At 42.5% G+C, this 27868-nt stretch overlaps 1 protein-coding gene across 1 annotated transcript in view; it reads right to left on the bottom strand.

Moving 5' to 3' along the window:
• The window catches only part of DEPTOR (DEP domain containing MTOR interacting protein), an 82454-nt gene that overhangs the window by 6141 nt on the left and 48445 nt on the right, over window positions 1–27868 (bottom strand). The window contains exons 6-9 of the mRNA XM_068395715.1: window positions 19052–19237; window positions 18259–18393; window positions 14825–14895; window positions 14059–14163 (exon numbers count right to left, since the gene is read on the bottom strand). Of these exons, the coding sequence (XP_068251816.1) occupies window positions 14059–14163; window positions 14825–14895; window positions 18259–18393; window positions 19052–19237 (497 nt within the window). The remainder of the gene's footprint in view (window positions 1–14058; window positions 14164–14824; window positions 14896–18258; window positions 18394–19051; window positions 19238–27868) is intronic.

Genomic DNA, 27868 nt, shown 5'->3' on the forward strand with positions numbered 1-27868 from the left:
TGACGCTGATAGCTGCTCTGGCATCGGGTGTTAACAGCCTAAAGAGATGCTGAAAACGTTGCCACCAATTCATTTCCATTAAAGGTACGAATATTACTGTACATCTGGCAACGGCATGAAGGAAAAATCTTAAAAACCGCTGGAGAGAGAGAGTGAAATCCAGCCCTGAATTAATCTTTCACTCCAGAGCAGCCAGGATTTCACCCTTGCACTCTGTGCAGATCTGAACCAGATTTCTAGCAGCTGGCAGCTCAAACCAGGGCCATGTCCTGCTGCAGAGCAGATCCCTTTGAAACCAAGGTACTTCAAAAGTTATTAGCGCATTGCACGGAAACATGCAGTTGCTGGGAAAGCTGTGTGTGAATCAGGGCTGGCTCAGTCGTCCACCATGAGACAGACTGGATTTAACCCTTTGCTCTGCTCATAATTGGTATGCACACTAATTTACGCATAGTTATCGGATAGTTTAGGACACACTTCCTGGACTATTATTTCTTCTTATCGTCTGATGTGATGCCAAACTCACACATATGATTTTTACTTTAAGACAAGCCTTTCCTAAAATACAAGGAAAAATGTATTGGTTTCTTTTTGGTCTTTTTTTTTAAAATCTTATTAGTATCAAATAGAAACGATGAATTCAGGCAAATGTAGAGTTCTTTTCAACCCTGGAAAGTTCTTCAGCAATTTTCCTACGAGTTAAAATAGAAGCTTCTAAGTATAACTTCTTTCAGAGCTGTCTAAAGAAAAGTATATTTTGACAATTTTACATAATAAAATTGATACCAGAATTGACAATATAAACTATTTCGAAAAGAAAGAATAGTCCAGTGTTTCTGGTTTTGCTTTTCTTCTTGCTCATGAAAATTCAAATGACATCCATTACAGAAACAGTCTGCTTACATTTCTGTTATAGAGATACCCTCAATAATTATAAATAAATGCTTTTTTCATGTCCTACCAATCCTGATGAGACAAGGATCAGCTGGCCAGTTTGAGTAGCTCAAGCTTATAATTGTTTTATTATGGTATTCTGAAACTCACTGTGATCTTCCAGAGGAAAGGTTCTTCATGTGTGGTTAGCAAAACCACCGATTTTCTACGTGTAACCTGCATGAGACACCTGCAAGATCCTCACTTCTATTAAACGTCAGGCCATGCTATTGGTCATAACCCTTCCTCACAGGCACCCATGCAAATTGAGGCTGAAGAATTAACATTTTGCCATTGTCAGTGACCTGGAGATGTCTTAAGCCGAATACCCAAGAACTCAAGCTGTTCACCCTTTATACTTTTAAATTTAAAACTCTGGGCCAGTTCGAAGATAGAAAACTTACTGGTTAATTCCTGTGGTATGGCCACAGCTCTCACCTGTGAAGGCTACTGAACTGCTGAAACTGAGAATGAAAAAGCAAAGTAAAAGAAAATATATTCTTTACCGCCGCTTGTTTAAAAAGGCGATATATCTGCTGTGGCTTTTCTTGTCGTGCTGACAGATTTCAGCAAAATTTGGAGAAGGCTTAGGTGCTACAGGAATGTAACATCTGAAACTCAGCTTTCCAGCCTTCAGCAAGGAGGAAGGGGACATGCAAGCTTCCAACATTTCAAAGGAAGAGTTATGCTTCCAATGTGATTTCCCCTCCCTCACATTCCCCTTGTTCCTCTGGGGATGCTGGGAACCGCTGCTCCCATTCCTGCCTCCTGAGCACCGCTGCGCTCTCAAGCAAACAGATGGAAATCAAGGCATCATTTTAAAAATCTAATTTAAATATGAAATATGAAGGCGTTGAGAAATGAGTGAAAGTAAACACTCCATCTAAGGCAATTATTTTGTCACAAGAGGAACAAAAAATGGCAGTTTCTACTTTTTATTGCAGTTACCGTTTAAAAAGAAGCGATTTCCAAGCAGGTAACCACGCAGGTTTGCCTTGCTGGATGTTAGATCTCTTGAATAAATCTCCCAAGCTAATTACCACATCATCACCTCTTACCTCATGCACGACGCCACGGGTTTGTACACAGAACACTTAGTGACAACACCAGAGAACAAGGCTTCCCTCTCCTTAGGGATTAAAGAACTAATATTACTTTTAAAATAAATGTGGGGAAAAAAAAGGTTTGTTTATTAAAAGCTGGAGCAGTAGCCTGATCTGGGACCCCACAACCCTTTCCGCTGGCAGAAAGGGATACCCTTGACTTGAATTGCCAAGGACTCTGCGGATCCACATATCAAACCTCTTCCAAAGGGGAGGAGGGTTTGTAGCAGGACTTGGTGCCTGTGCTCCCAAGAGGTGCTCCTGTCCCTTTATGCTGGCTCCGGGGAGCAGAGTGCCAAAGCCAGGCACCGCTCCCTTTTAATCCTGTGCCAGCAAAAATAAATAAATGAAAGGACTTGTCTCCAGGCAAAATATGTTCACTGATGTGCCTGACATGGTTGGAGGAAGGAGGCAATAGATGCATATCTGGTTGGAGGCAAAGGGAAAGAAGGAGATGAAAAGGAGGTGAAGATAGGATCAACCTTTCTGGCAGCAGCTTACACTTACATCAGTAAACTGCAGCTTACATTTTCAGATAACCTAAAGTCCCAGTGAAAGCAATGGCAAGATGGATGTTAAGGCAGAAGGAACAAGCGCAGAGAAATCCGAGGCAGGAGGACAACAGTGGAGGAGAGAGGGCGCAGGGCTCAACAACTTCTTTTACACCCTTACTCACACAACCTGCATTTACGCTGATACAGGGGCTCTTCTGTTTTAATAGGTAATCCATAGCCATAAAGCAGAGGAATCCCCGTGCTCAGCAAATTGCCCAGGCCACAGAGATGCTGAACGTGCTGCCACAGAGGAGCCTAAGACACAAGATTAACCTTCTAAATAAAGCAAACATAGGGCAGCACTGAAGTATTTGCTCCTGCTCTGCTAAGCTTTACATTGTCACACTGGAATGAGGAAAAGAGACAAAAATCAGAGGTCCTAAAAGTTATGCTTCCAGTTAGATTTTTATCTTTTTTTTTTTTTTTTTTTAAGAATTCATGCAATCTTACTAGGATTAGTAAATCAAAGCTGGAACCTAACAATTCAAAACCTACTGCATGTCGCCGGAAGGTTAAAAAATCGTGCAATGTCCTTTTCTACATAACTGAGGTTACTGGATGAAACAGAATAAATTGCAGCTGTGTGTTCAGCTCAGTAAATATCTCTAGCAAATGTGTAATTGGCTGTAGAGTGGGTGGTGTGGGAGTAGGCAAGTATCCAGGTCTTGCATAAACACAGGATTTTCTCTCTAGAGGGACGCATTTCTTGTTCAATCTTTACACCAGTGTTAAGCTGCCCCACTGTCCCATCAGCAGGCTAGAAACCAGGCACCAGCAGAGCATGGTACAATGCACAGCAGAGCAAACCAACTCCATATACATCATTACAAACGTAAACCTGTAATTCTGTCTCTCCATCTTGATCCGTGGCTGTGGTCTGGTATGGTTGGTTTGCCTGAGCAAGGCTTCATTACATACTTTCATTGCATACATTCAGTACATAATTCTGTTTTTTTTAAAAGGAGCTGAATTATAGTATTCCAAACTCATCGGTCTCTAACTGAAAAAAAAAAATCAGAAATTAAGCAACATAATATAAAAACTAATATTAAAAATTAATAAATACATCTAATAAAATAATGTTTAATTTATAATATAAAAAGTCACATAATATAAAATTAAGTCATAGATTCTCAAAGGGCCTCATCATTGATTCAGTCTCTCCTTCCCTCCCCACTGATGGGAATCAATGGGAATTTCAGTCTTTTTTTTTTTTTTTCACCATGAATAGAATTAAACCATTGCTGTGCAAACTCCACAAACAGAGTGGACAAATTAGAGGGGGAAAAGAGCTGACCTAATAGCCCATGAGAAGAACTCTTGTTTTGGGGTGGGTGGCTTTCAGTCTGCACGCAAGTGTCGGCTCTGCAGTGGCAGATTGAGTGGTCAGACAACCCCAACACAGCAAACGGGAACTACGTAGGTAAATTAAAGCTATCTGTAGCTACCTGGAGGGTAATAACAGGAGGGACCCAATACCCTGAAATGCAAACCTTCCATAAATAGGGAATAGGGAAATATAGGTCACTGCTTCTCATGGCCCTAATTGGGAATTGGTGTGTAAAATGACTGACTTCATCTGAGTTCCAGTGGGAAATACCCACAGGTAAAGCCAAGCTGGACTGGGCCATGTCAGGAAAGCGAACCAGTGACTGCATGCTTGACTTTATATGCATTTTTATTGTATACTGCAATTTGATACCTACTACAGAACAGCTTGAAAATGTTAAATAACTTGAATGGCTAAAGGTGGCTCTGGGTGAAATACTACATCAGTAGCAGAAGAGCATGGAGTCTTAGCTAAGAAATAATGTCTGTTTATGCTTGGTTTGACCTTTTAGTGTTCTTTGTTTTTTCTGGTATATCTATACCTAAACAAGAGTTGCTAAAAGAAAAACACCCATAATGAATAAAGAACTTAAAAACTATCAGTTTACTTATAAGGTCAAATACAATTAGGCTAAACTAACTAAATGTAGTTCATTTATGGCCTATATTAGTTAAAAACAGCCCCTAAACCAGCCCAAACAAGGGAGTTACAAGGGCAGCCAGATGTCTGCAGGGCACCCTCAGCACCCTCTGCTATCAAGCCTGTAACGAGTAGGAACGGTCTGTGAAGTTCGAGACCAACAGCTGCTCTCTGTTTGCACGGACAAAAGTGCAATTGTTTTTCCATGTGTTTGACTAGCTAAACAGAGCCTGGGCTTTAATGCAATGTGTTTCCCGAATCATTCGCTTATATCATGAAAGGAAGCCAGCTTGTGTCTTGAGCAGCAACAAGACAAGACATGGAGTGCGGGGAAGGATCTGTAAAGCAGCCGGGGAGCAGCAGCATCCCTGAAGCACTTGGGGTAGGGAGCTGCGACAGCCACGATGCTGTAAACCCAACAGCGTCTGAGGACCCCTCCAAGGCTTCAAATGAAATGGATATTGCAGCTGAACCTAATAATACAAAACGCTTTTCATCCTCAGTTGAGAGCAAAAGTAGTTCAAAACGCCAGCGGTTTGCTGTACTGGTCTCTATTTTATGTCTTTTTTTATAGACTCTTAGGATACTCTTTTTAAGATTTCAGCCATTCTGCAGATAAGTTTTTCAGATGATAGTCCTCTCTTTAGAGATCCTGGACTACCTAAGAGTGACCCGCAATAGCCTAAGAAAGCTCGAGCAAGGGTAAGGTCCCAGCTGTTCTGGCTGGCAGCACATCTTGCCATTCAATGGGCTATAGACCACGCTGGAATTTGGAAGCTGTATCAAAACACAAGCACAGCCCTGTCTTACAGTGCAGCTGAAACCAGGGCTGCTTTCTCACTTTCTGAATGCCTACAGCTGTAAGACTTCAGAAACAATCAAGAAAGCACTTTTATAAACACAGAGTGTTCAGATATCTGCGTTATCCTGCCGTAAAACACCACTTACTCAAAAAGAATTTTTAAACCTACTTTTTATTAAAATAACGTGACTAAATTTTAAAAATCCACTGACCTCCAATTACAAACCTGCAGATAATTTTTTTTTTCTGAATTGTATTTGCTATTGATGAGAAGGAGCCAATGTACAGATAGGTTCCCAAGTATAGTAGGTCTCTTGTTCCTCAACAGCATTTTAGGTGACCGGCCTACAAACAAGTTTAATTCTAATGTCAACTACACTGCTGTAAATGCAGAAGAGCTCTGAGGAATTATGAAACTTTCTGTATTTGCATAAGGTTTCAGTTGTTGTAAAGAAAAAAGAAAAGTCATTTTATTGCACAGTAAAACTCTCTCTCTGTTAAAAGAGTCTTTAGAAAAAATCACACAGAGTTATTGGAAATCTAATACTGTTCTGCAAGCCAAAATTCAGGCCTGGGATAAGCAAGTAAGACCTTGCTAAACCTGTGTCCTGCAAGTTTAGGGGGGAAAAAAAGGGAAATTAACTGTTAAAGGAGAAATTTATACTGAAGAAGCTAAAGCCATTCCTTTTATATTTTACATAGGAATTTCCACGGCCTTAATTCCTTTCTCTGTAGTGAATAACATGGATCCTGTTGTTCAAAATCATAAAAATAAATTTTCTCTGTTTTCTTTTGTGTCTGCAGTTTGCAGGTTGTGTCCTGTTGGAGTGACATTTGAGCACCACGCTGCCCATCTGCATGGGAGTGCATCTTTCCCCTTATACTTCAGGGGGGTGACTTTTCACATGCAGAGTTTTGATTTCTTTGTCATGTAACAGCCCCTGATGATAGCCCCAGCAAAGAACTAGAGACTAGTCTCTAGTCCAATATAAAGCTGGCTGATTTTTTTAGTTGATTTTATGTCCACTGACTCAGAAGAACAGAAGCCCATGGTCCATTGGTATGAGTGCAGTCCCGCACCCCACCTACTTGATGGTGACTGTGCACTCAAAGACATCTGCACAAGGGTAGAGTTCACTTCACCATCGAAAACAGCTTCAACAGAAGTACTGGGGCCTCAGAAGATATGTCTTCAAAACGAACTGATCCTTAAACAACTCTGTGGGGTAAGAGGCAAGGCAAACCAAGGAAACAAGCAGAAAAATGGACATCCACCAAAAAAGGTAGGAATGTAGGATGAAATTCTGCCATGTCTGAAGACCACGGGAGCTTTATCATGGCTTTAAAAGAATCAGAATGCCACACCTAAAAGTCTAATGATTGATTAGTGGAAAACAGAAAAAAAACAGAGGAGAATTTTGGTAAAGATTAGCAGAGACTGGAATATGGTGGCATTGGAAAGCCTCTACTCATCTGCAGAACAGTTACAACCTGGGCAGGGAAGGCAGGGTGGTATGTTGCAAAGGAAATATTTGGAGTTGATGCAAACACAAATTCCTTGTCAGGAGGAGGAGGATGGCTTAGTAAGAGAACAGTTGTACAAACTGGATTTTGAAACTCAGCGGAGCCTGTGCCAGTGTAACATTGCTACACAGGAGTCAGTAGGTCCAGTCTGTAAATTTGGGTCTACGTGTTGCTCTGAGACTGGGAAACCTAGACCATATGCTGTGAACCACAGCCCCGGGAAACACAGGGAAAGTTGAGCAAACCTGGAGTTCTATTCATTTGTACTGGTACGAAAATGGATCTACTCACCAAACGTTTTGATTATGTCAGATTTGCTGGCATGTTCCATCTCTCTAATCCCACAGTACTTTGCAAGAATATCTGTGTATTCTGGTAGGATAACGGTCAGCATAGTTACACAGAGAGTTTGTGACAGGTTAAAGAAAAGAATCCAAATCCAAATTGTGTCTTCCATGTGGCCACCACGGGGCAGGTGATACCACCAGACCAGTGGCACAGTGTCTCTAAGACAGTCTCCTGCCACTCAGAGAGGCCCCACAATGACAGGGCTTCCACCATGGAAGAGGAGTAAAACAGACTGAGTAGCTGGTGTGGTGAAGGGGCAGAAGAGAGACTGACTAGCACCTCATTCAATGCTGCACTGGGATTCCCAATGATGAGGAGAAAGGGGGACTGCTGAGAAAACATTTAACCTAAATCAATCAACCTAAAGACACTGTGATAATGGAAAGGATGATCAAAGCCATAAGGACTCTGTTGTTGCACTTGTAGTATTCTGTAATGAAAGCAAAGGGGAGATTTGCCAAACCTTTTCTCCTTTTGGCAACCCAGGTTCTGTCAGTGACACACAATGCAGCTCCCAAAATCACATTTTCCTTCAGTAAGAGAAGCCCCTAGTTTGGTGAGAGGGCTGAATTCACAAAACCTCAGACAAGAGGAGATGGGTGCAATGCAGCCTGCTGCCCAGTACTCATAGAACTATGTTACTATCATAACAATAATCCCAGGGTAGTTAAGAGTATCAGAGTTTTAGGATAGGTCCAAGCTATTGAAAAGTGGTAACAGGACTCATTCTAAAATGCTTGGGAACTACCCATTGAGGTTAATTAAACACACCCACTGGAAATGGAAACTTTGGGACAGTTACAGAGGCATCACCGCAGCTCACCAGCAAGCTCTGTGAGCAAATGATGACCACAGATCAAAAAGAGAAGGCAGGCACAGAGCAGGAACACCCAGGCACAGATTCAAGCATCGATTGGTAAAGTATGGTGACTGCTATATGTGCTGTTAAACAGTTGCCAAGGACAACCAACCACTAATCTATTTTTCATGTCAATGGCAGAGTTGAGTATTTTCACATTCACAAATATTTGATCTCTTCCAACTTCTGTTGAATCATCATGCTACTGACTAACACAGCTGCCTTACTAAATTTTTCTTTAGAGTCTTTTAGGAGGATTCCTACTAGAGATTAAATGAAAAGAAAAAAATAGCATCCAAAATGTTGACTGTTATGTTCTTACTACGCTCTTAACGTGCTAATGTGACAATCGCTCTTCTTGAGCATGACTGACAAGATGTTCAAGTCTAATGGCTACCCCCACCAGCTTACACTCTCCAATCTCTGTGATGGATAGTAGCACATAAAATCTGAGGTTCTGGTTACAGCTGCATAAAGTGAAAGACGGAGCTACAACTTATTTGAATCTTCTTTGGCTTTGCAAAACCAGAGTAGGTTTTATGGTAAAATATCAAATCTCTGAAGTCATAGGTACTTGAATATAGCTTCCACATTTCTATGGAAGAGAATGGATCTTTACGATATAGTTTATAATTAAATACCACCAGAAAATGAAGCACTCGCTTACAGAGACATGTTTTAAAATTATATATACATCTATATTCAAGCCCTAGAGTAGTGGCATTCATCGCACGCAGCGCTATGTGCATTTAGCTCTGCTGCTTCTCTATTTACGGACAAGCTACAAAAGCAGTTTGTCAGCAACTTTTTTTGAGTGTTCACATTACCAAATACATTCATTCTGAATTCACTCTAATGTAATTACCAAATTCAGCACTGAGCTGATAACACAGTGAAAGGAAAATACCAACCTGCCACAGTGTTTTCATGCTGTAATTGAAAACAGATGGCAACTTGTGTAATTTATGCTTTTCTGCAATCAGTAACATGTTGGTATAAGATAAGAACTCTAAGACTGAATTGCATCTGCTTCAACAACACCATATGCTAGTGCACAGTATAAATATTTATCCAAACCTATTTCACCTTCTCATTTAAAGCTCAGTCACATGAGAGAGTGGAAGTACCCTTTGGATACCTTCAACTAGCATTGAAGCATCTCCCCAGTGCTTTAAAGACTTAGACTCCCACCACCAAACACTGAAGGATCTTCCCTTTCCTAAGCTTCACGGAGGGGGTTAAATGGAGGCACGTACGTTGTGCCTTACTTATATAATATAAATCCCAGTCTTTAAGCTCCCGCTAGGCTGCCTTTAGCTTCTCTACTTTTCCCACTATCCTGTAAAACATTGGAGACTGGCCACAGCCATAAATGGGATATTTTTTTCCTGGGGGAATAATTTTTTTTTTTTTTTTTAGGATTTTATCTTGCCTGTCAAACAGTTAAGCAATCACCAGTTTTGAGGTCAGATTGGCAAGGACCATGGAGTGGGTTTCATGTTTCCCTGCAGCATGGGGTACGTTCAACCTCCTGAGAATTTCACAGTTCAAATTTCTTCCTGTTGCAGGAATCGAAGGCATTGGCAATTCCTCTGACACCACATGCTTTTGGGTTGGTTTTCCCCCCACTTGGCACCTTATAATATGTATCTTTTAGTCCTTCACGTTACAAGCGTGTAATATTTTGTGACTGTGGCAGTATTTGGACTCTTTGGACTAATCAGATAGTACCAACGTTCCTTTGATTGCAGGGAGACTGGCCTTGATGAGCTCGATGGACCTGACAGCAATCTGTTCCGTGAAACAGTGGCTACTCAGTTACACTTGAGGTTTGGCTCTTATTCTGCTAGTGAAGTCATTTGAGAACCTGGACCTGAAATAATAATTTGTGAATGCATAAGACGATGGCACAGGCAGAAAATTTATGAGGTTGACCTCCTCCCTGTGCCAGCTTTTAAAGATCAGGAGGAGAGCAGAGCCGTGCTGGAATGGTCCTGGCTGTACACCATAATCCCCAAGCAGAGCTCAAAACAGAAGGGGTTGGTACCAGTGACCATACGTGGTCCTCCAAACTCCCTGCTACTTAAGAACTAGAATAGGGTAGAAAAGCTTGAGTGGCCATTGGCAATTTGTGCGATACAAAGACCTTAGGTGCATCAGATATAAATACTAATTTGCTCACAATCAGTTTAAGGAATCAGATATTCTTTAGCATTCCTCAAAGGTTAGAGCTGGGCACTGATTTCTCCAGTCAAAGGGAAGAACAGATAATCAGCAAAATAAGTGATTAATCTCTCTCTTTCATGAGCCTCACGCTAAGCTAGGTCTGCTTGTTTTGTCACACCATTGCAGTGATGTCACACTAAATAACAACATGTGATGCATCATTTAAGTCACTAGTTTGAAGTCAAGTTGTGTAACTTTTCAAAAAAAACTTGTACCTTAAAAACAGAATTTAACATAGAGAATAAAACACTGAAAAAAAGGGGAAAAAGAGTTTTCCTGACAACAACTGGCAATATTTAGCTGTGTCATCTGCAGAGACCTGAATTTTGCAGCCAATCAACACTGAACATTAAAGCAACCTGAGTACTCCAAAATCCTGCTCTTCCCATCTTCCACTGCTGACAACAGCAGACAGCAAAGCAGAGCTGCAAATAACTTAGAAGTACGCGTCGCAACACTGACTCCTTTCATAGCCCCACGTCGTCTCCAGCTCCCACTTGGTAACACGCTTACTGCAACCAGGCTCTTTGCAAGGCTGTCACAGGCAGCTGCACTTCAACAAACCAGGTCTAAAAATACTTTAATAAAGCTAATTGACAAGAAATTTATTAAATTCGTTGCTCTGCTTCATACTTGAAACCTCAGACTGTAAATGGTAATCCTATTTACCAGCCCCAGAAGAGGTATTAAGACTTAAAGCCACAAACATCACACCTTCTCACACCTCTTCAGCAGGTCATGCTAGTAGGGATTTTCTCAGAATTAAACTGACTCAAAATTCCCCCAGAAGAGGATGTCACATATAACGAGACAGCAAGCTCTGCTATGCAGAGGTCCACATGTGCGACGGAGCCCCATGCATCCCAGCGCTGTGGCCACCACGCAGCCACTGTGTGTGGTCAGAGCTCCACCAAGTTCATTGAGATTTCTACCAAGACTCCCAATTCACAGTGCTTTGGAGCAGGCCAGGAACCCAGCCAAGGTCAGACTGAAAGCAAGACACCACAATGTCCTTCAGGTAGGTTGAGCCTGTAATGTTTAATGCTTTATGCAGTATATGGTAGAGTTTTACGTGCACAAAGTGAGGTCCTACAATGAGATTATAGGCAGCAGCCCTCTCTCAACAATTTGTCCAGCATAATGCTAAGACAGGAATATAGTGCTCTCCAAGAGAGATAAGTGCAAAATCACAAGCTTTACAAATAAAGATACTTCCAAAAATTATTACACTGGATACATCTCCTTAGGAGGAAAAGCCCTGCTGCTACTGCCAAGAACTTTTCTACAAACTGCAACATCAAGTCTTGGCTCTTCTTCAAATGCTTGACCTTTTCATCATAGCCAACTTTCCTTGTTAGCGCTTCTTTGCTGTAGCGCTCAGAGCAACACAGGCAGACAAAAGCCTCTTGCACCAGCCCACCAGAAGTTACTGGGCCCAATAGTCTGGTTTAGAAGTGCCTTTCCTGCAGCTTCCACACAGGGGAAGGTTTATATTCAAGGAGCTGTCATTTAAGGCCTGTCATATGATTCCTTTAAATTTGACAGATTGAAGAGTTCTGTAAACAGATGGATTAAGTGACATCATAGATTTTTAAAAATTTCAAATACTGCACTATAATTTACATACCTGTTGCCATGGGAACACCTCAACAAAACCCCTTATTTTCAAAGAAAACTGGCATTTCTTCACCAGGGGCTAAAGGTATTCAATGTTTCTGAAAATGGGGCACTGATTCTGAAAACAGGGACTCATCTAATATATGTCCATAATGTTTTATATGCAATTCTGTTCTGAAAAGTGATTTTATATAAAGATAACACCTTTGCAAATAATCAGATCTGTCCTTTGTGCAAATTCAAGGCAATATATCCCAGTTTTACTGTCTAAAATACTGTTTGCTCCCCTCAGGACAGCAGACTATTTTACATTCTTATGTCTTGTATGGTTCAGTAAATCTCTGTAACCCCATCAGAGAACATGAGGTCATGGAGAGCACAAATGGAAGACACGAGGCCATAATTTGGTATATAAAACCAGTTTCAGAGGTGAAATATGAAAGAACCTTGCTTAACTGAAATATGCTAGTGCGTAGTCCCAGGGCTGCCAGCATGAAACCAAAAGTGAAAATAAACCAAAGCCCCACTATATTCAGCTCTAAGCTGCTGACTGCAGAAGTAAAATCTCTAAGATTATACATATGACACCACAGTGTTATTTTTACAAGTCAGGTTTCAGAAGAGATCTACTTTATTGCTAGCTGCTATATTCAGAGAGTAAAAGATGCTGTAAAGTACTAAACTCCCAAGTTCAGGATCTAGAACATACATATGAATAAATTCATTATTTTCAAATTGAAGTCTTTTAAATGTTAGGCAGTATTACTATTTGAAAGTGATACTCTTCATATAAAAATTGTAACTGTATATTATATTTAGGTATTGTATAAAACATAAAAAATAGCAGCTCCCTCAGGAATCGAGCTGTTTGCCAGCAGGATGTGTCAGGGTGCTGCGTGCACCAACAGGCTCTGCAGCTGCCATTCCCCCTCACAGGGGTTTTGCCTGCCCGTACTCAAAAAAAAAAGTACATGTTTCAAAGACAGTACATTCTTACAAGTTTCATGAAAAACACCCAGCAGCAGAGAGGAGAAACCCCTGTAGTGCATTTGCTAAGGAGGGTGCCACAGCAGGTCTGGCATCGTGCGACGGGCAGGATGCGCGTCCTTGGAGCTGTGGCAGCACGTGCTGCCTCCAGCTTGGTGGGTGTGAATATACAGGCAAGAGGCAGCTGGCGTGAGCGTGATGGGAAAGGGAGATGAACTAGAAGGCAGGACAAAATTCATGGCAAACTGGGCTTCATGTGGAATACACCTGAAACCTTCATCTGTGTTGTTACCATACCATAAAAAATGACATAAACTGATAATTTAATCTTTGTGTCTGGCCCAGCCTGGACATGGGCATAGCATAGCAGCTAGTTTCCCTTTCTTGCTTTTATCTGTACTTGGCATTACGCTTTGCTTTTAGCTTTCCCACTGTACAAGACAGTGGTTAATCCACAGATATATGTAGGATGTGATCCAAATCCTCAGGTAAGTCAATGGGCTCTGCATTAGCAGTACAAAAGCCTTCACATGGAATTTGTATTTATTTATTCTTAAATCATGTATGAAACTATTTCAACTCTTTATGGAATATGAAAGCATCATACATTCTTCTTTCCAAAATGTCTTGAATCAACTGATTTATGGTAAACAACGGGTTGTGCTAGCTTCACTTTCAATAAGTATGTCTGACTTTGCCTCTTCCTATATACGCAAAGTCCAGAAGCTGCATTACCAGCAACCACATAAATTGCAACGTAAAGAGGGAAGCTGAAATTGTGCAGGGTTGGAAAAAGCTGAAAATAACAAAAAACCCCCCAAAAAACCCAAAACACCACCACCACCAAAAGCAGCCAACCAACGAAACAAAAAAAACCCCACAACCCAAAAAAGGGAAAAAACCAAGAAAGCAATTTCGAAAGGATAAAAGAGGCTCATGTGGAAAAGAGACTTGAAGAATCTCAAGGACAGAGAAAAGAAACAGGAGGGGAGTGACAGGCAGCAGAACTCACTGTGCACAAAGATACTCAATGCTGTAAACAAAAGCACCTCTCTACTTCCAAGTACAGGCAGCCCGAGGCCTTCCCTGAGCAGCACAAATATCCCCCGGTAAATCATCCCATTTTGAAAACCCACCTTCATCCCAGCTGCAGCTGCCGGCCCGCTGGGGTCCACGGCCTGGATGTGGCAGGGCTTGCTGCCCCGCACCACAAAGCCCCAGCCCACCGCGTCGCCAACGATCTGGAAAGAGAAAAGAAGGACGTGATCACCTTCAGGCAGCTCGGTGAAATTCAAGGGGGTAACATCTAAACGGTTCAAGACATAATTTCAACATCTCTGTACTTCCAACACATAGTAAAGGATGTTGTGTACAGGCTGCTGTACCACTCATGGGAAAGGCTCTGTCCAAATGATTCCTCTTGCTTTTAATGAACTTTTTTTGTTGAACTAGGAGGCTGTAAAAAGCAATGCTTCCAATGACTAGGTTCAAAAAACTCTTTACAGAAAGGCTTTCTCTAATAGGGAATATGAATCAAAATTTCTGTCCCATCATAGTCTATAAAGGCCTAAGTAGCAAACTTCAACTTGGGTAAGTAATCCACTCCTGCAGTGCAAGTATGACCAGAAGCACACAGTCTAGATGAGTTTGTATAATACAAATGTTTTTGGCTTTATGTCATTTTACACTCCATTTAAGTCAGCCGTACTACATTGGCAAAAAGACAGGATAAACAAGTGCAGAATCAGACTTGAAATGTGTGGAAGTACTGATAACGGAGTCTGGGATTTTAAAGTACAAAGCTGAGCAAATGCAAATAAGCTGTAATTATCCCATCAGAAAATGTCTGTTTGTATTCTGCATACAACACGCAGAAAATAAAGAAAAATACTGCAGACATACCGTAAAAGTTTTTCTTACATATGGGGCTCCAGGCATCAAGAGCTCATCAGCAGTCACGGGTCTCTTTAATACTGTGGAGGTAGATAAAGGAATATTAATTATAAGCATTCCTCTAGAGGTTTTCCTAATAAATAAGATGATACAGTGTTGGGATACAACATCTTCTTGGTCCCACTTCCCATAACTCTTTCAGTTTCTTGCAGACTTGCTTTGAAAGTAGTAAAAGAGCCAAGGAAAAGACAGCAGAATAACTCTGAATACAAATGATGAGATCTTTGGAAAATCAGGGCGTTTAGCCAACAGACTCTGTTGTCTGCAATCAAGATCCACTAAACACTGTCACAAACATCGGAAGTGGCTGTTTCTGTGTCCAGTGTTGAAATGAGTGACTGACCTTCCTGGTATGGAGCAGCTTTTCTTCCCGGCTTGCTCTGTGCATGTTGGGTGCTCTCTGCTATTTCATCTGAGTTGGGTTGAATCACAGAATTAAGTAATAAGAAAATTCTGCTTGAGTCAGAAAATTATCCCAACAAAGAGATTTCTGCAATTGTAGGCACAGACATCTATCCCCATCTTATCCAGGGACAGCCTAGGTAATCTATAGCTGGCTGGGATTTTACATGGAAGGAAATACCAGTGAGTTTCTGCATGTGATTCCCCACTGCCTTGCAATGTAATCTTCCCTTGAACAAAGTAAATGTAAGTTCTGGGAAACCAAATCGATATCATTCTGTATACCAGTTTTTATCTATCTATAAATGCCTGACAGGATGGAGGGACAATGGAAGATATATGTTGCTCACCGTATTTGCCTGCTTCCCCACTCTAAAATTATGGCTGTTTTTTTAGTGATAAATAATTTGATAAGGTCATGCATTTTCAGTCCCAGGTGGAGCTAAAATTTCCCCCAGATGGTATTCGAGGACAATTCTTGAGTTTCTTAATGACATTCATAGAAGCAGGGAGAATTCTAGCATACAAACCAATCGTATTTTTTTTACTTTCCCATGGATTTTGACAAACTGTCATTTAGCCCAGTGTTACACTTTGCAGAGCATGCCTGGTCAGTGCAAAAAACCTGAATGATTATGCTCATTCGACAAGTCAGAAAAAAACTGAATGATTATGCTCATTTGGACAAGTCAGAACCACGGTAAATCATCCATGCGGGGCTCCCTTGTGTGCCTCCCTTCATTATACCTCCAGAGATTTTTTTTTGTTTGATGATTGTTTTTCCACATGACTGGTCAAGTCATGACCTGGAGTTTTTTTTACGTGTTTGCCTGCAAGAGAACTCATCTGACAACAAATAATACCTCTGCCTTGTGTTTATTAGCACGCCGTTCAGCAACATGCTCTGGGTCTGGACAGCAGGAAACTATTAGTGAAAAAAATCACTTTATAGTCCAGCAGAGGATTAAGAATTCCTCTGTAACGTTTACATCTGACAGCCTTATGTTAACCTAAGATTGTGTGTGGATGATGATGTGTGGATCTGTACTTGTGCTATGGGAGAGACTACCCTGTGCTGCCGGTAATCGTATAATTCTTAAAAATAAGTCTGTTTATAAGCCCATTGCTGCCTTCTTTCAAATATGTCTGTTAAAGCTATTCAGAGTTTGAAAACTAGTCCTAAGGGAGAATTTCTTTTAAAAAATAAAGAGTTTATGCAAAGGCAACATCAGCGTATCCTTTTTCTTCCAGTGTTGTGTAATCAGCTGCATTAAAATAAACTTGTTCTCACTACTCATGGGTTGACACTTTGTATATAATCAGAACCATAAATGAATGGAATAGTCAGCATACTTTAAATAACACAAACATTTGTGGACAGCACATGAATGCTGCTTTATCTGTCCCAGAAAATTTTCCAGGGTGTAATTAAAGATGTACTGAGGCCAAAAGAGCTCACCACACAAAATCTATCAGAGCATTTCTGGAAAGTATACCTGAGAGAGATTCTGCCAAAACATGATAATGTGGCACCCTTCATATAGGAGCGAACACAATGCATATAGGGGTAAACACATCAGAAGGTGGTGCTGAACACCCAACAGCAACGTACTCCAAGGATGAAACGGCCATTGGCACGAGAGCGTTCCTCCATGCTGGACAGCCAGTCTGGTGTAGGGGGTTATGGCTTCTATAATCACACTGAGTCCTTCAAATTATTTTAATTTAGAGCCTCATACTGAATTCCCAGCAGAGCCTAAGGAGAAGGAAGGAAGCATGCTAAAAGGAGAAAGAAAGAAGAAAAGAAAGAAAGAGAAAGAAAGAAAGAAAGAAGAAAAGAAAGAAAGAGAAAAAAACAAAGAAAGAAAGAAAGAAACAAGAAAGAGAGAAAGAAAGAGACAAAGAGAGAAAGAGAGAAAGAGAAAGAGAGGGAAAGAGAGAAAGAGAGAAAGAGAGAGAGAAGAGAGAGAGAAAAAGAAACAAAGAAAGAAGAAAGAGAGAGAGAGAGAGAGAGAAAGTCTGCAGAGCAGGAATGAAATGCCCTTTAGCTCACTCATCTCCAGAGTAAATTGTCAATGTTATGAACAAGATTCATATACTGCTTGAGGCACTTGCTAGTAATAATTTCAAATGCCAGCAAATCATTTCAAATGCAAGCAAAGCTTACACATATCCACTGAGCCTTCCCCCATTGCACGACGTTCCCCACACTGTCAGCAGAAACCCGGTAAATTTGAAATAATAAGGAGCACAAAGGGCAGCAGGGACCTTGCTTTGAAATTCCAGGCTGTTTCTGAGGAAAACGGAGAGGCTGAAACAATATCTATACTGGTCTCTTTTCCCCTTCCCAGATGTACAGTAAGAAACAATTTTAAGTGAATTGTGGAAGAACGGGTGTGTTTAACCTTCTGGCGTGGGATAGGAAATCCTTTCAGAAGGAAAATAAGCTTCAACACTGCTTTTGCCTTCCTAAACAGATCGGTGTAAGACCTAAACAAACAAAAATGTTGAAATGGTCCCTGACAGGCTGAAACAATGCTGCCTCTTTTTTGTAAAGGCTGCTGTTTTCTGAGTTGTGTTATTTCATAGCAACTCAAGTGGCCACTGGATAGTTAAACTCTCCTCTGACTTGCACCAAAGGAATGTCTCCAGGATATTCAGTTCAGAGCTTGGCAATGAAGAGGCAAATCTGGTCTCTGACTGCATGTCCTCCTAAGAGAAAAACTGCAGCTCAAATCACAATTATGGGCTTGATGCAGAGATTATTGGAGGCAGACATCTGGCTTGTGTTCAGCAGGACTTCAGGCTAGAGGATGATAATAGTCCCTTCTGGCCTACAAAACCTGTGACGCTGTGAATTTTTACTCTCTCCTTGAAAAGATAAACTTAGACGTGATGCTAGGCATTCTTCATGTCACCTTCTCCCCAAAGAGATGTCTGCGCCCTGTCTCCTGTGCATCATAAGCAATGCTGGTGCTCACCGGATTTGGGGTTGCAGAGCACGGGGGGACTGCTGCTGAGTGTTGGGCTACTGCTGAAGTACCCGCTGCTGCCGCAGCTACTCATGCTGCTCCTCCGTACTGCTGACACGATCTTTATCTCCTTGGTGGGACTCACTACGAACAGAGAGAAAATACAGAGAGAAAGGGAACTGGTATCAATTATTAAACCCGCTTGCCTGGTTTCTTTAGAACAACAGCAATAAGCCACACTTTCGCTGACAACACTGGGAAGGGGTTAGTGTGTTTTCCATAGTTAGAAGAGTCACTGCCTGAGTATGATATATTAATGTATACTGTAGCTAACACGACGGCTGAACTGCTCCCATTGCAGCGTCTTCTAGGAAGAATTTCAAAACAGGGAAATGATTTTTTCCATTTTTCCTTCTACTTCCCATTTATTTTTTTGGTTCTTGCTAGATATTGCTGTACAGCAAACGCTGCAGGACCCCTTCCCCTCACTTTTACTCTTCTCGAAAACTCCACATAGAATATATAACTAATTACTTTGGGCTTGGAGGGATTTTAACCAGTTCTGTTTGTTCATGGACACTCATTTTTGATCAGCATCTGACATGCTATTGATACAGGTGCAAAACCACCCAGGGAGCTAAAGATTTGGTAAATCAAGTGAATGGGACAATCCCAATGAACAGGGTTACACAATACCCTGCCCTGCTTTTTTCAGATAAACACTGAAACTCCTTGGCCAAAAAAGGATTGTTTAACATCCCATGGAGTTGCCGTACAGACAGTAGTATAGTTGATGAGTCACCTGAGAGAAAACTGGTGTGTTTTCTGTTGTCATGGTTCTGCTTGCGCAGGCAAAATGGGCTGTCATGGCTTTCTGGCATCAAGCGAGATTTCTCAGTGAGGAGCTCCATTAGTCGCCGCCGCCGGCGGAAATTCATTCTGCACTGGTAGAGCAAGTTGCTGTCCATAAAATGGTGTTTGTTGGACACTGGAAAAAGAAATGGACAGAAAGTCTATGCCTGGTAGGACTGAAATCAGAGCATACCTATCTGCAACCTGTTCACTGCACGTTTTGCTGTAAGGAAGCAACACCCGGAGCTCTCCCCTCTCCTCTGCAGACTCAGAAAAAGGAGAAAGGTGGTCAGCTTTACATGGGTAGCTTGGGTAGCTTCAATATAGAATCATAGAACCATTTTGGTTGGAAAGGACCTTTAAGATCATCGAGTCCAACTGTTAACCCAGCACTGCCAAGTCCACCACTAAACCATGTCCCTAAGCACCATATCTACACGTCTTTTAAATACCTCCAGGGATGGTGACTCCACCACTTCCCTGGGCAGCCTGTTCCAATGCTTGATAACCCTTTCGGTGAAGAAATTTTTCCTAATATCCAATCTAAACCTCCCCTGGCACAACTTGAGGCCATCTCCTCTTGTCCTATCGCTTGCTACCTGGGAGAAGAGACCAACACCCTCCTCACTACAACCTCCTTTCGGGTACTTATATACAGCAATAAGGTCTCCCCTGAGCCTCCTTTTCACCAGGCTAAACAACTCCAGTTCCCTCAGCTGCTCCCCATCAGACTTGTGCTCTAGACCCTTCACCAGCTTCATTGCCCTTCTTTGGACTCTCTCCAGCACCTCAATGTCTTTCGTGTAGCGAGGGGCCCAAAACTGAACACAGTATTCGAGGTGCAGCCTCACCAGTGCCAAGTACAGGCAGACGATCACTTCCCTAGTCCTGCTGGCCACGCTATTGCTGATACAAGCCAGGATGATGTTGGCCGCATTGGCCACCTGGGCACACTGCTGGCTCATATTCAGCTGGCCATTGATCAACACCCCCAGGTCCTCTTCCACCAGGCAGCTTTCCAGCCACTCTTCCCCAGGCCTGTAGCGGTGCATGGGGTTGTTGTGACCCAAGTGCAGGACCCACTTTTATACATACACACTTTTATAGCATCAATAAAAAGTCGGAACTTTAGAGACCATTGCTGAGAGGAATCTTTTACACTCCCTTGATTAATGACAAGCACTTCTTTTTGTCAAGTGGAAATGGAAGTACTTTATCTTTCCGTGACAGGTTGCATAATGGTCCATCTCCATGCATGCTCCCTCTGTATGCTGTTTGGTGCTGCTGGTCACTACAGACCAGACTTAGCTCCTCACATCGAGTGTTTTGTAAATGCATCAGGCTAGGGCATCCCCTGGGAGCTCTGATTACCTCGTTTGGAGCTATGGGGCAGCAGAGAATCATGACCTGTGTATTATTTCCTCTGTCTTGTTCACCACAGACGCCGTGTCCAGACACTTCCTGCAGGCTGCTTCCTCCCCTTTGCATGGATACGCAAGGCTTGGGACACAGGCACCCAGCCAAAACTCATTTCTTACATAACGAACAGAAGTCTTAATTACAACCTGTTCTGACACTGAGAGCAAATCCCAGGTTGCTGGTGTCAGAGCAGGAGCGCCAAGTCTACCCACAGGCTGCAGCATCGCCGTAATACCCGCGTGTTCGCTGCCCCTGATGCTGCATCTTAATAGTGATGAAAACTGCAGCAGTTGGACGGAGCTCTTGTGCCAGGTCCCAAAAGTGCTCTGACTCCTTCGGGGCTTGATCGCAGGAAAGCCCTCTGGAGCACTCCCTCCATAGTACTGCAGCATCTTAAATAGCCGCAGTAGATGTTTTTGCTGCATTTCTCCATCTTCACCTAGCTCCTGTGATCACATTCCACAGAAGTGATTTCCCACAGTTGACTTTTTCCATGAAGGATCTAGATTCTAGATTTACCTAGTTATAAATTGCAAGTTCTTCCAATATTGAATCATAACAACTGGTTGGCTTATACGTATTTATATGTAAAGGTAAACAACAACATAGATGATATGCACTCAGAGGTCAATCAAGTCTCTGAGGACATGACTCAGTCATTTGGTCTCAGCCTCCTACTGCAGACACTGAACTTTTGCCTGGCCCTTTGCTCTGCCCAACATGTGGAGTCCAAAGCAGCAGAGTCCAAGGTGCTATACCAGATCCAGATCCTGGAGCCCTGCTGGCTCACCTGCTCTTCATCCTCATCCCCAACACACTCCTCCTTGCTCTCATCCCTTCTTAATACCTCCATGTGTCTCATATTGCTCTCCATGAGCCCCACAGAAGTAGACCACATACATGACAGCCTTGCAAAAAAGGCTGTAATTTAGACATAAACCTCCAGTATGTCATTTGATCTTGTGAGCTGAAGGAATAGCCCTCAAAGAGAAAAAAAAGCCCAGTCACCTTCTCCAGTATATTCACACCAGGTATGTCAAGTCATCCAGACAATAAAGAAGACGCCAGTCCTAGCCATGGTCCCCAGGGCACAGCCCTCCGTACAGATACAGAAACTGTCATATGGGGTCAGACCATATGTCCGTCTTGCAAAGAAGCATGTCTCTTGCCTGCCTGGACACTGTCAGAGAGGGAGACCCTGTACGAATGGACTTTTGCCTTTGTGACACAAGTAATAATTAGGACACAGGAGCTTTCCAAACTGCACATGCTTGTGCCTGAGCTGCCACGCAGACTGTCTGCTCCAGCCTCCCAGAGTGGGTAGGCTGTAAGGCATTTCTTAAGAGTTTTGAAAAAGGTGAGAGTTTCAAAACTCTACCTTTTTTCATGAATAAAGCAGAAAGGCCATGCCAGTCAGCCAAACTGCGACGTTGGAAGTACCATCTACAGAAAAAAGTCCTGTTACCTAGATTGCCTGGTTCCATTGAAGAGCTTCAGAAGAGCCAGTGCCACCTGGCTTTTACTCTGCTTCATTTTGGTGCCAAACCTGTTGTTTCCTCAAATCAGCCATATGCATTGTCCATAAGCAAAACGGCTTTGCTAGGTCAAATTTAGCACTGCAAGCAATTTGTTACTGTGTTCTGATACATTAAATATTGCAGGCACACACTGCTGCTGTGCTGATCATTCTGGACACATATAGTATGCAATGCTATTAAACAACACTTACTAATGATCACTATTTTTGAAGAATGGAAATAGAGGAGGAGAGATTTGGAGACTTGCCTACATCCACAAAAGGATTTGCTATCAGGGGCAGAGTTAATATGTAGGTGTTTGCAGCTACCAGTCTAGTTTTCAGACCACTGGCACGATAAGTAAAAGTAGCGATATCTAGCAATATCCTGCCACATTATTAGAATAACCTGATGAAAATACAAAAAACTTCGAGGTTTTTTTTGATGACATCTTAAAGAGCTCCCTGAAACTTAAACAGACAAGCTCTACTTCTTCAGCACACCACTGGGATTCATAACGTTAAGTGAAAGAGGGCCCCACAAATATACTCGCTCAGAAGTAGAACTACTGTTGCCAACCATTTGCAATATAAGAAATATCAGTATGGTTTCTGATTCAAGTTAAATATTGTGGCACTACAGTTTTTAATGAAAATTATTCTGTTCTGTTTGTGTCATTAACTGAAGTGCTCTGACAGTCTTCAGAAACTTTGATAATCAGAGATCAACACACACTTGTGTTGCAGACATCATAAAGCACTATGAAATTCTAGAATAATTATTGACCATGAAACTACATAATATAAACTTTTTAATGCCAAGATACTGAACATATTTTAGAATAACTAGACTTGTTTTGACTGAAATATCGTAACATTATATATTTACAATAGCAAAGTTTAGGTCTTACATTGAAGTAATTCATCCCTGCTGTTACTATTTTAGTCCATGGCAGGGTGAATTTTTATATAATATAAATGAATACAAGTGGAAAAGTTAAGGCCAATGATTATATGTTGTAGAATATTTGTATATGATTTACACAACAAAAGGTTTGTAGCCAGAACTTTTATGACAAGCAGTATTAGTACAGAATCTGGAGTGCTCCTTGATTTTCATAGTTTAATTCCTTGTTTCTACTGATAGCTCACATCTCATGCAAAATGTCAGAATAACAGCGTGCACCCTCGGGTTGAGCAAATAACGTATTTGTAGCACCATGTAACTTTCTGCATATCCCTTGACTAAAAGGTAATATTCATGTACATGTAAGGAGAAGCTCAAAAAATAAACAGTAGTTAGCTCAAACTGCCTCCTTGTACATACATCATCACATAAAATATCTTACCAAAATATTAGTGTGCCCCCGTGGGACTTTTTTTTTTTTCTTTTTTTGTATCATCAACTTTCTGACATATTCATGATTTGGATGAAATGTCCATGCTGGGACTTCGCCTAAGGGTGAACGTGTCTGGAACGGTGTGGAAAAAAGGGATTTCCAGACCACAGATCAGAAGGAAGAGGTTGAGGAGGGGGAGGCAGACACGGTGCGGGCTGCCCCTGAAGCACTCCTCAGCTGCAGTGGCTGACCTTCACCGTTAACCAGGAGGAGCTATGCACGCCCTCATCCTTGATAAATCACAACTATGTGAACGCCGGATGCAAAGTACGCACAGAAGGTTGGTTTTGCTACGCTTGGTATGTGCTGGGTGAGTCGTACCGGTGCAGGCATGGGTGCTCAGCTCAGCTGCTTTAACAGTCCGTGTTTTGCTGCAATCAGCAGAGAAAAGTGGGAGTGAAAAACATTTCCAAGCTGATTGCAGAACGCCGAGAGGACTGCACAGACTTGCTCGGGAGGGACTTCTTTAAAGGTAATTTAGAGGTTGTTACCTCGAGCTAACATGGAGTGTTGACTCAGAGGCAGCAGCAGATAAACTCATGGTGCCCAACAAGGCTCCTGCTCCAGGTATCTGTCCCTCTTGTGGAAGTTGCTGCCTCCGGATAGGGGCTGACTTAACTACTCCTGAATTAGTCACTGCCCTTCATAATGCAGCATAGAAAAGCAAACTGGCACCCATTTCAGTTTGTCTTATATTGCCAGGTCATGGCTGACAAGGATCAGGACCTGTATTTGTACGTGATGACGGTGATGTAAAGAGCAAGGTGGGGTGACTTCATGGGGTTTTCATTCCAATTTAATTCACCAGTGCTCATGTGGCAACATGTTCCTGTTACGTTGTGCACCTTATGAAACAGAAGGAAACTGTATCAAAGACAGTAAAGAAACTACGTGGTGACTGGCAACCTCCAAAATCATAAAAGTGCACAAGGGCATTTGTGGTCCAGGAGGGAAAGGTGCCAACATCAATTCATAGTCACCAATGTCAAACTTTGGAGGTACAGTTACAACCCACCAGTCTAATCTCCCATGTACACAGGCCACAAAATTTCTCCCAGAAACAGAATTTTAAAACTAACTTTTAATCTTACAAAACTATAGTTTAATCTTACTTTAAAGCAGCCTGTAATGACCACTTTCCTCTTCCCCTTACGAGCTGTTCGAGCCTTCAGTTACTTTTCCTGCCAGGCAATAAAGGTTTAACTCAAGGCTGAATTTGTTTAACTTTAGCTGCTAATCCCTGGACTTTGTCACACCTTCATCAGAAAGTTACATAAGATCTGGTCAGAAATCTTTGTAAAGAAGTCTGCAAAATGATAAAGCCAACTCTCAAGCATATCTTTGATCAGCTGAATAAATAACAACCCTTAAATACTGACTCGTTTTTTAGCCCTCCTTAAGTCCTCTTCAGACTTTCTTTATCCTTCCTAAAATCCAGCTATCAGAACTGCATGCTCACAGTTACAACCTCACTCCCTTCTCTTGCTTGCTGTCCTCCTTTTTGTACATCTCGGGCTCATAGTAACAGTTTGTACAACTGTACTGCTCGAAAAGCATAAGCTGGGAACAATTTGTACCTCGTACATCCTCCTTTCCCTGCACAGCATTGCTTATATGAGGAAGAAATTCTTTCCTGTGAGGGTGGTGAGACACTGGCACAGGTTGCCCAAAGAAGCTGTGGATGCCCCCTCCCTGGCAGTGTTCAAGGCCAGGCTGTATAGGGCTGTGAGCAGCCTGGTCTAGTGGAAGGTGTCCCTGCCTGTGGCAGAGGGGCTGGAACTAGATGATCTTTAAGGTCCCTTCCAACCCAAACCATTCTATGATTCTATGATTCTATGATTCACATCAATGAGCGGAGCCTGTATTCTCATTTCCTAGATGTGTTGCCTCCTAGTTACACCATTAGTTATATGAAAACACACCTCTTTTTGGGTAATGACTATTTAATTAATAGAGTTCATTTATTAGAGTTCAATTAACAGAGTTCATTTAATTAATAGAGTTCAATCACTTGTTTACTGTCTCATCTATTCATAGAGTTCGCAAACTTCATTGGCAAGGATTTTAGCTGGTCATTCTCCATTTACATTACTGTTAGGAAGAGAAAAATCAGACTATTTATTTTGGCATTTGTCTGGCTGGGAGCACTTAAAGTTGCAGCTTTAGTGGTTCTTGTGCTTGGCTGCTTCACAGTTTCTGTCCAGATACACGAAATATAAATTGCAATGTCCATGCAAATCTTGTTTCAGCTTCTGATTCTGACACAAAATCCTGGGATCTGCACAGGGCTCAAACAGCCTTTTCTTTTCTTCTTTTGCATGCAGGCTGATGTACAGCAGAGAGAGAAATATTAGCTTTACATTGATTTCATAGAACTGAGGAGGCTTTAGAAAGTACAAAAGCCTATTTTAATAAATGATGTGACTCATGCCTTAAAAATCAGGCCATTTTCATAACTGGCTTTTCCCCTAAATCCCTCCCACCATTTCAGTTCCCCATGATTTTTAGCGCTGATAATCTGTGTACATCTCCACCGCGGTGATTAATGCTTTCTACCAGCCGAAAGCTGCAGTTCCCAGCAGGCCACATCCAGCGATGCGCTCCAGCTGCTCTGCGCGTCCCCAGAAACACCACGCTGTCATCAAGCGAGCCCGGGGCTGGAGCTGGGGAACCGCTGCTCCATGTAGAGGAGCGATGGGAAAGAGATCAAAGTTCCCCAAGGAGCCAGATGAGTAGCTTTTCTCAAGAGAGTGGAGGACATGTCGAAGTGTGCGCTTGTTTGCTTGTGCGAGCGTGTGCTTGCGCTGGGGTTAAGAGGAAGAGGTTATAAAAGCAATTAGCAGAGTATATGGAGTTTTCAGGGCTGATATGTCATGTCTTTCCTCACTTAAAGACAAAAGCAGCACTGAACTCCTGCCAGCAGTGCACAACACGTTGTTCCAAGCCTTTCGCTGTACAAGGCAGCGGCCCCAGTCTATTTGCAAGTATATTTTCTCCTTTTTACTGAGTAGTTTCCTCTATTAAAATGACGTTAAACCCAGTTCAAAGCTGCAGTAGATCATTCTGGACCTTCACTATTACTGGCTGCAATGGTCTGCACCTTCGTATAGCAAGTCAGAGATGACCATAACAGTTTTTGACCTCTGAAGCGGCAGGACATTGCCCCAAAAGGGCTGACATACGCAGGATGATGAGACCCAGGCTGGAGGGCTGCAGGGAGTGACAGGGGTGCTGGTTTATCTGAAGGAGAGCACGGCCCGAGCTGCTCCCACCAGGTCCCAAAGTGTGCCCAGAGAAGGGTCTGACTCCAGCCCCATGTCCTTTTGCTTCCTTGCTTCCCTCTCCTAAGCAGAACAAGTGTTTAAAAGGGAAGAAAACAAATCAACGCTGTGAAGTAACGGTTCCTTAAAAAAATGCTCTCTCTGTGGACAGCACACAGCTTGCTGAGCCCGTTCTCCTCTGTGCCCCAGGCCTTTTGCCAGCTTGGTGTCCGTCCCTTGCCAGAGAAGCAGTGGAAGTGTGTGTGTCCACTTCGGCTTTCGCAGAGCAAGGGTGAGCCCGCGAGCTTGGAAAACACCAACCAGCTGCCGAGACCCGCTCAGCATGGCTGCTGGGCTGTCGGCTGCTCCTCGCCCCCGCTCCACGCTGCCCACCTCTGCCCCACCACCCCACCACTCCTGCCCCGTCCCGCTTCCACTCCTGCCTTGCACCAACGCACGTGCGGCCGCAGGAGAATAACCGACACTTTATTCTGCATTGGACAATGCTTTTCCCACTCTTCTCAAAGCCTTCCTGTTTTTCTAAAGCTAATCTGGCACCTGCAAATGCATTTTAACAATGGCACCTATTCAGATTAGTTTCCTTTTAAACACTGATGAATTCCACCTGCTTGGAGCTCCCTCAAATCAAGGAAGAGAGCCTACAGATGTTCAGCGAGCACAGGGCCTTGGGTCGTGGATTCCCTGCACCATATATAAACACGACACTTGCATCTCCACCTCTTATGAACGTATATATGCCACGCAGACTGTAGATAAGCCCACCTGTGAATGGACTCAGCCAGCATGTTTAACTCTTGGCAGTGCAGCTGTACTAAATGGTATTGTTTTCTCATCTGGATTACAAAGAATTCGCTTTGAATGGACAACAGATCTAAGCTTGAACTGCTCTCATTTCCACCGACCCTCTCGTATAAAACTGCAAGGCAGATCCTGGCACTAAAATACAAAATCCAGAGAGCTGTTCCAGCTCATCCTAGCTAAGGGTGAAGCCAGTAAGTGTGTTCAGAAGTAAGTAGGTCCTGGACCTGTAAGTAGGTCCAGAAAAAAAGCTGTGGTTTAGTTACTGAACCCTGTCTCCTGAGCTGTTTCAATGAACTGTGGTATATTCATGTGCTGCAGAAAAAGTCTAGATAACTTTTATACTGCCTTTA

The sequence above is a fragment of the Nyctibius grandis genome, chromosome 3, assembly GCF_013368605.1.
Source record: "Nyctibius grandis isolate bNycGra1 chromosome 3, bNycGra1.pri, whole genome shotgun sequence".
Classification (NCBI taxonomy): Eukaryota; Metazoa; Chordata; class Aves; order Nyctibiiformes; family Nyctibiidae; genus Nyctibius; species Nyctibius grandis.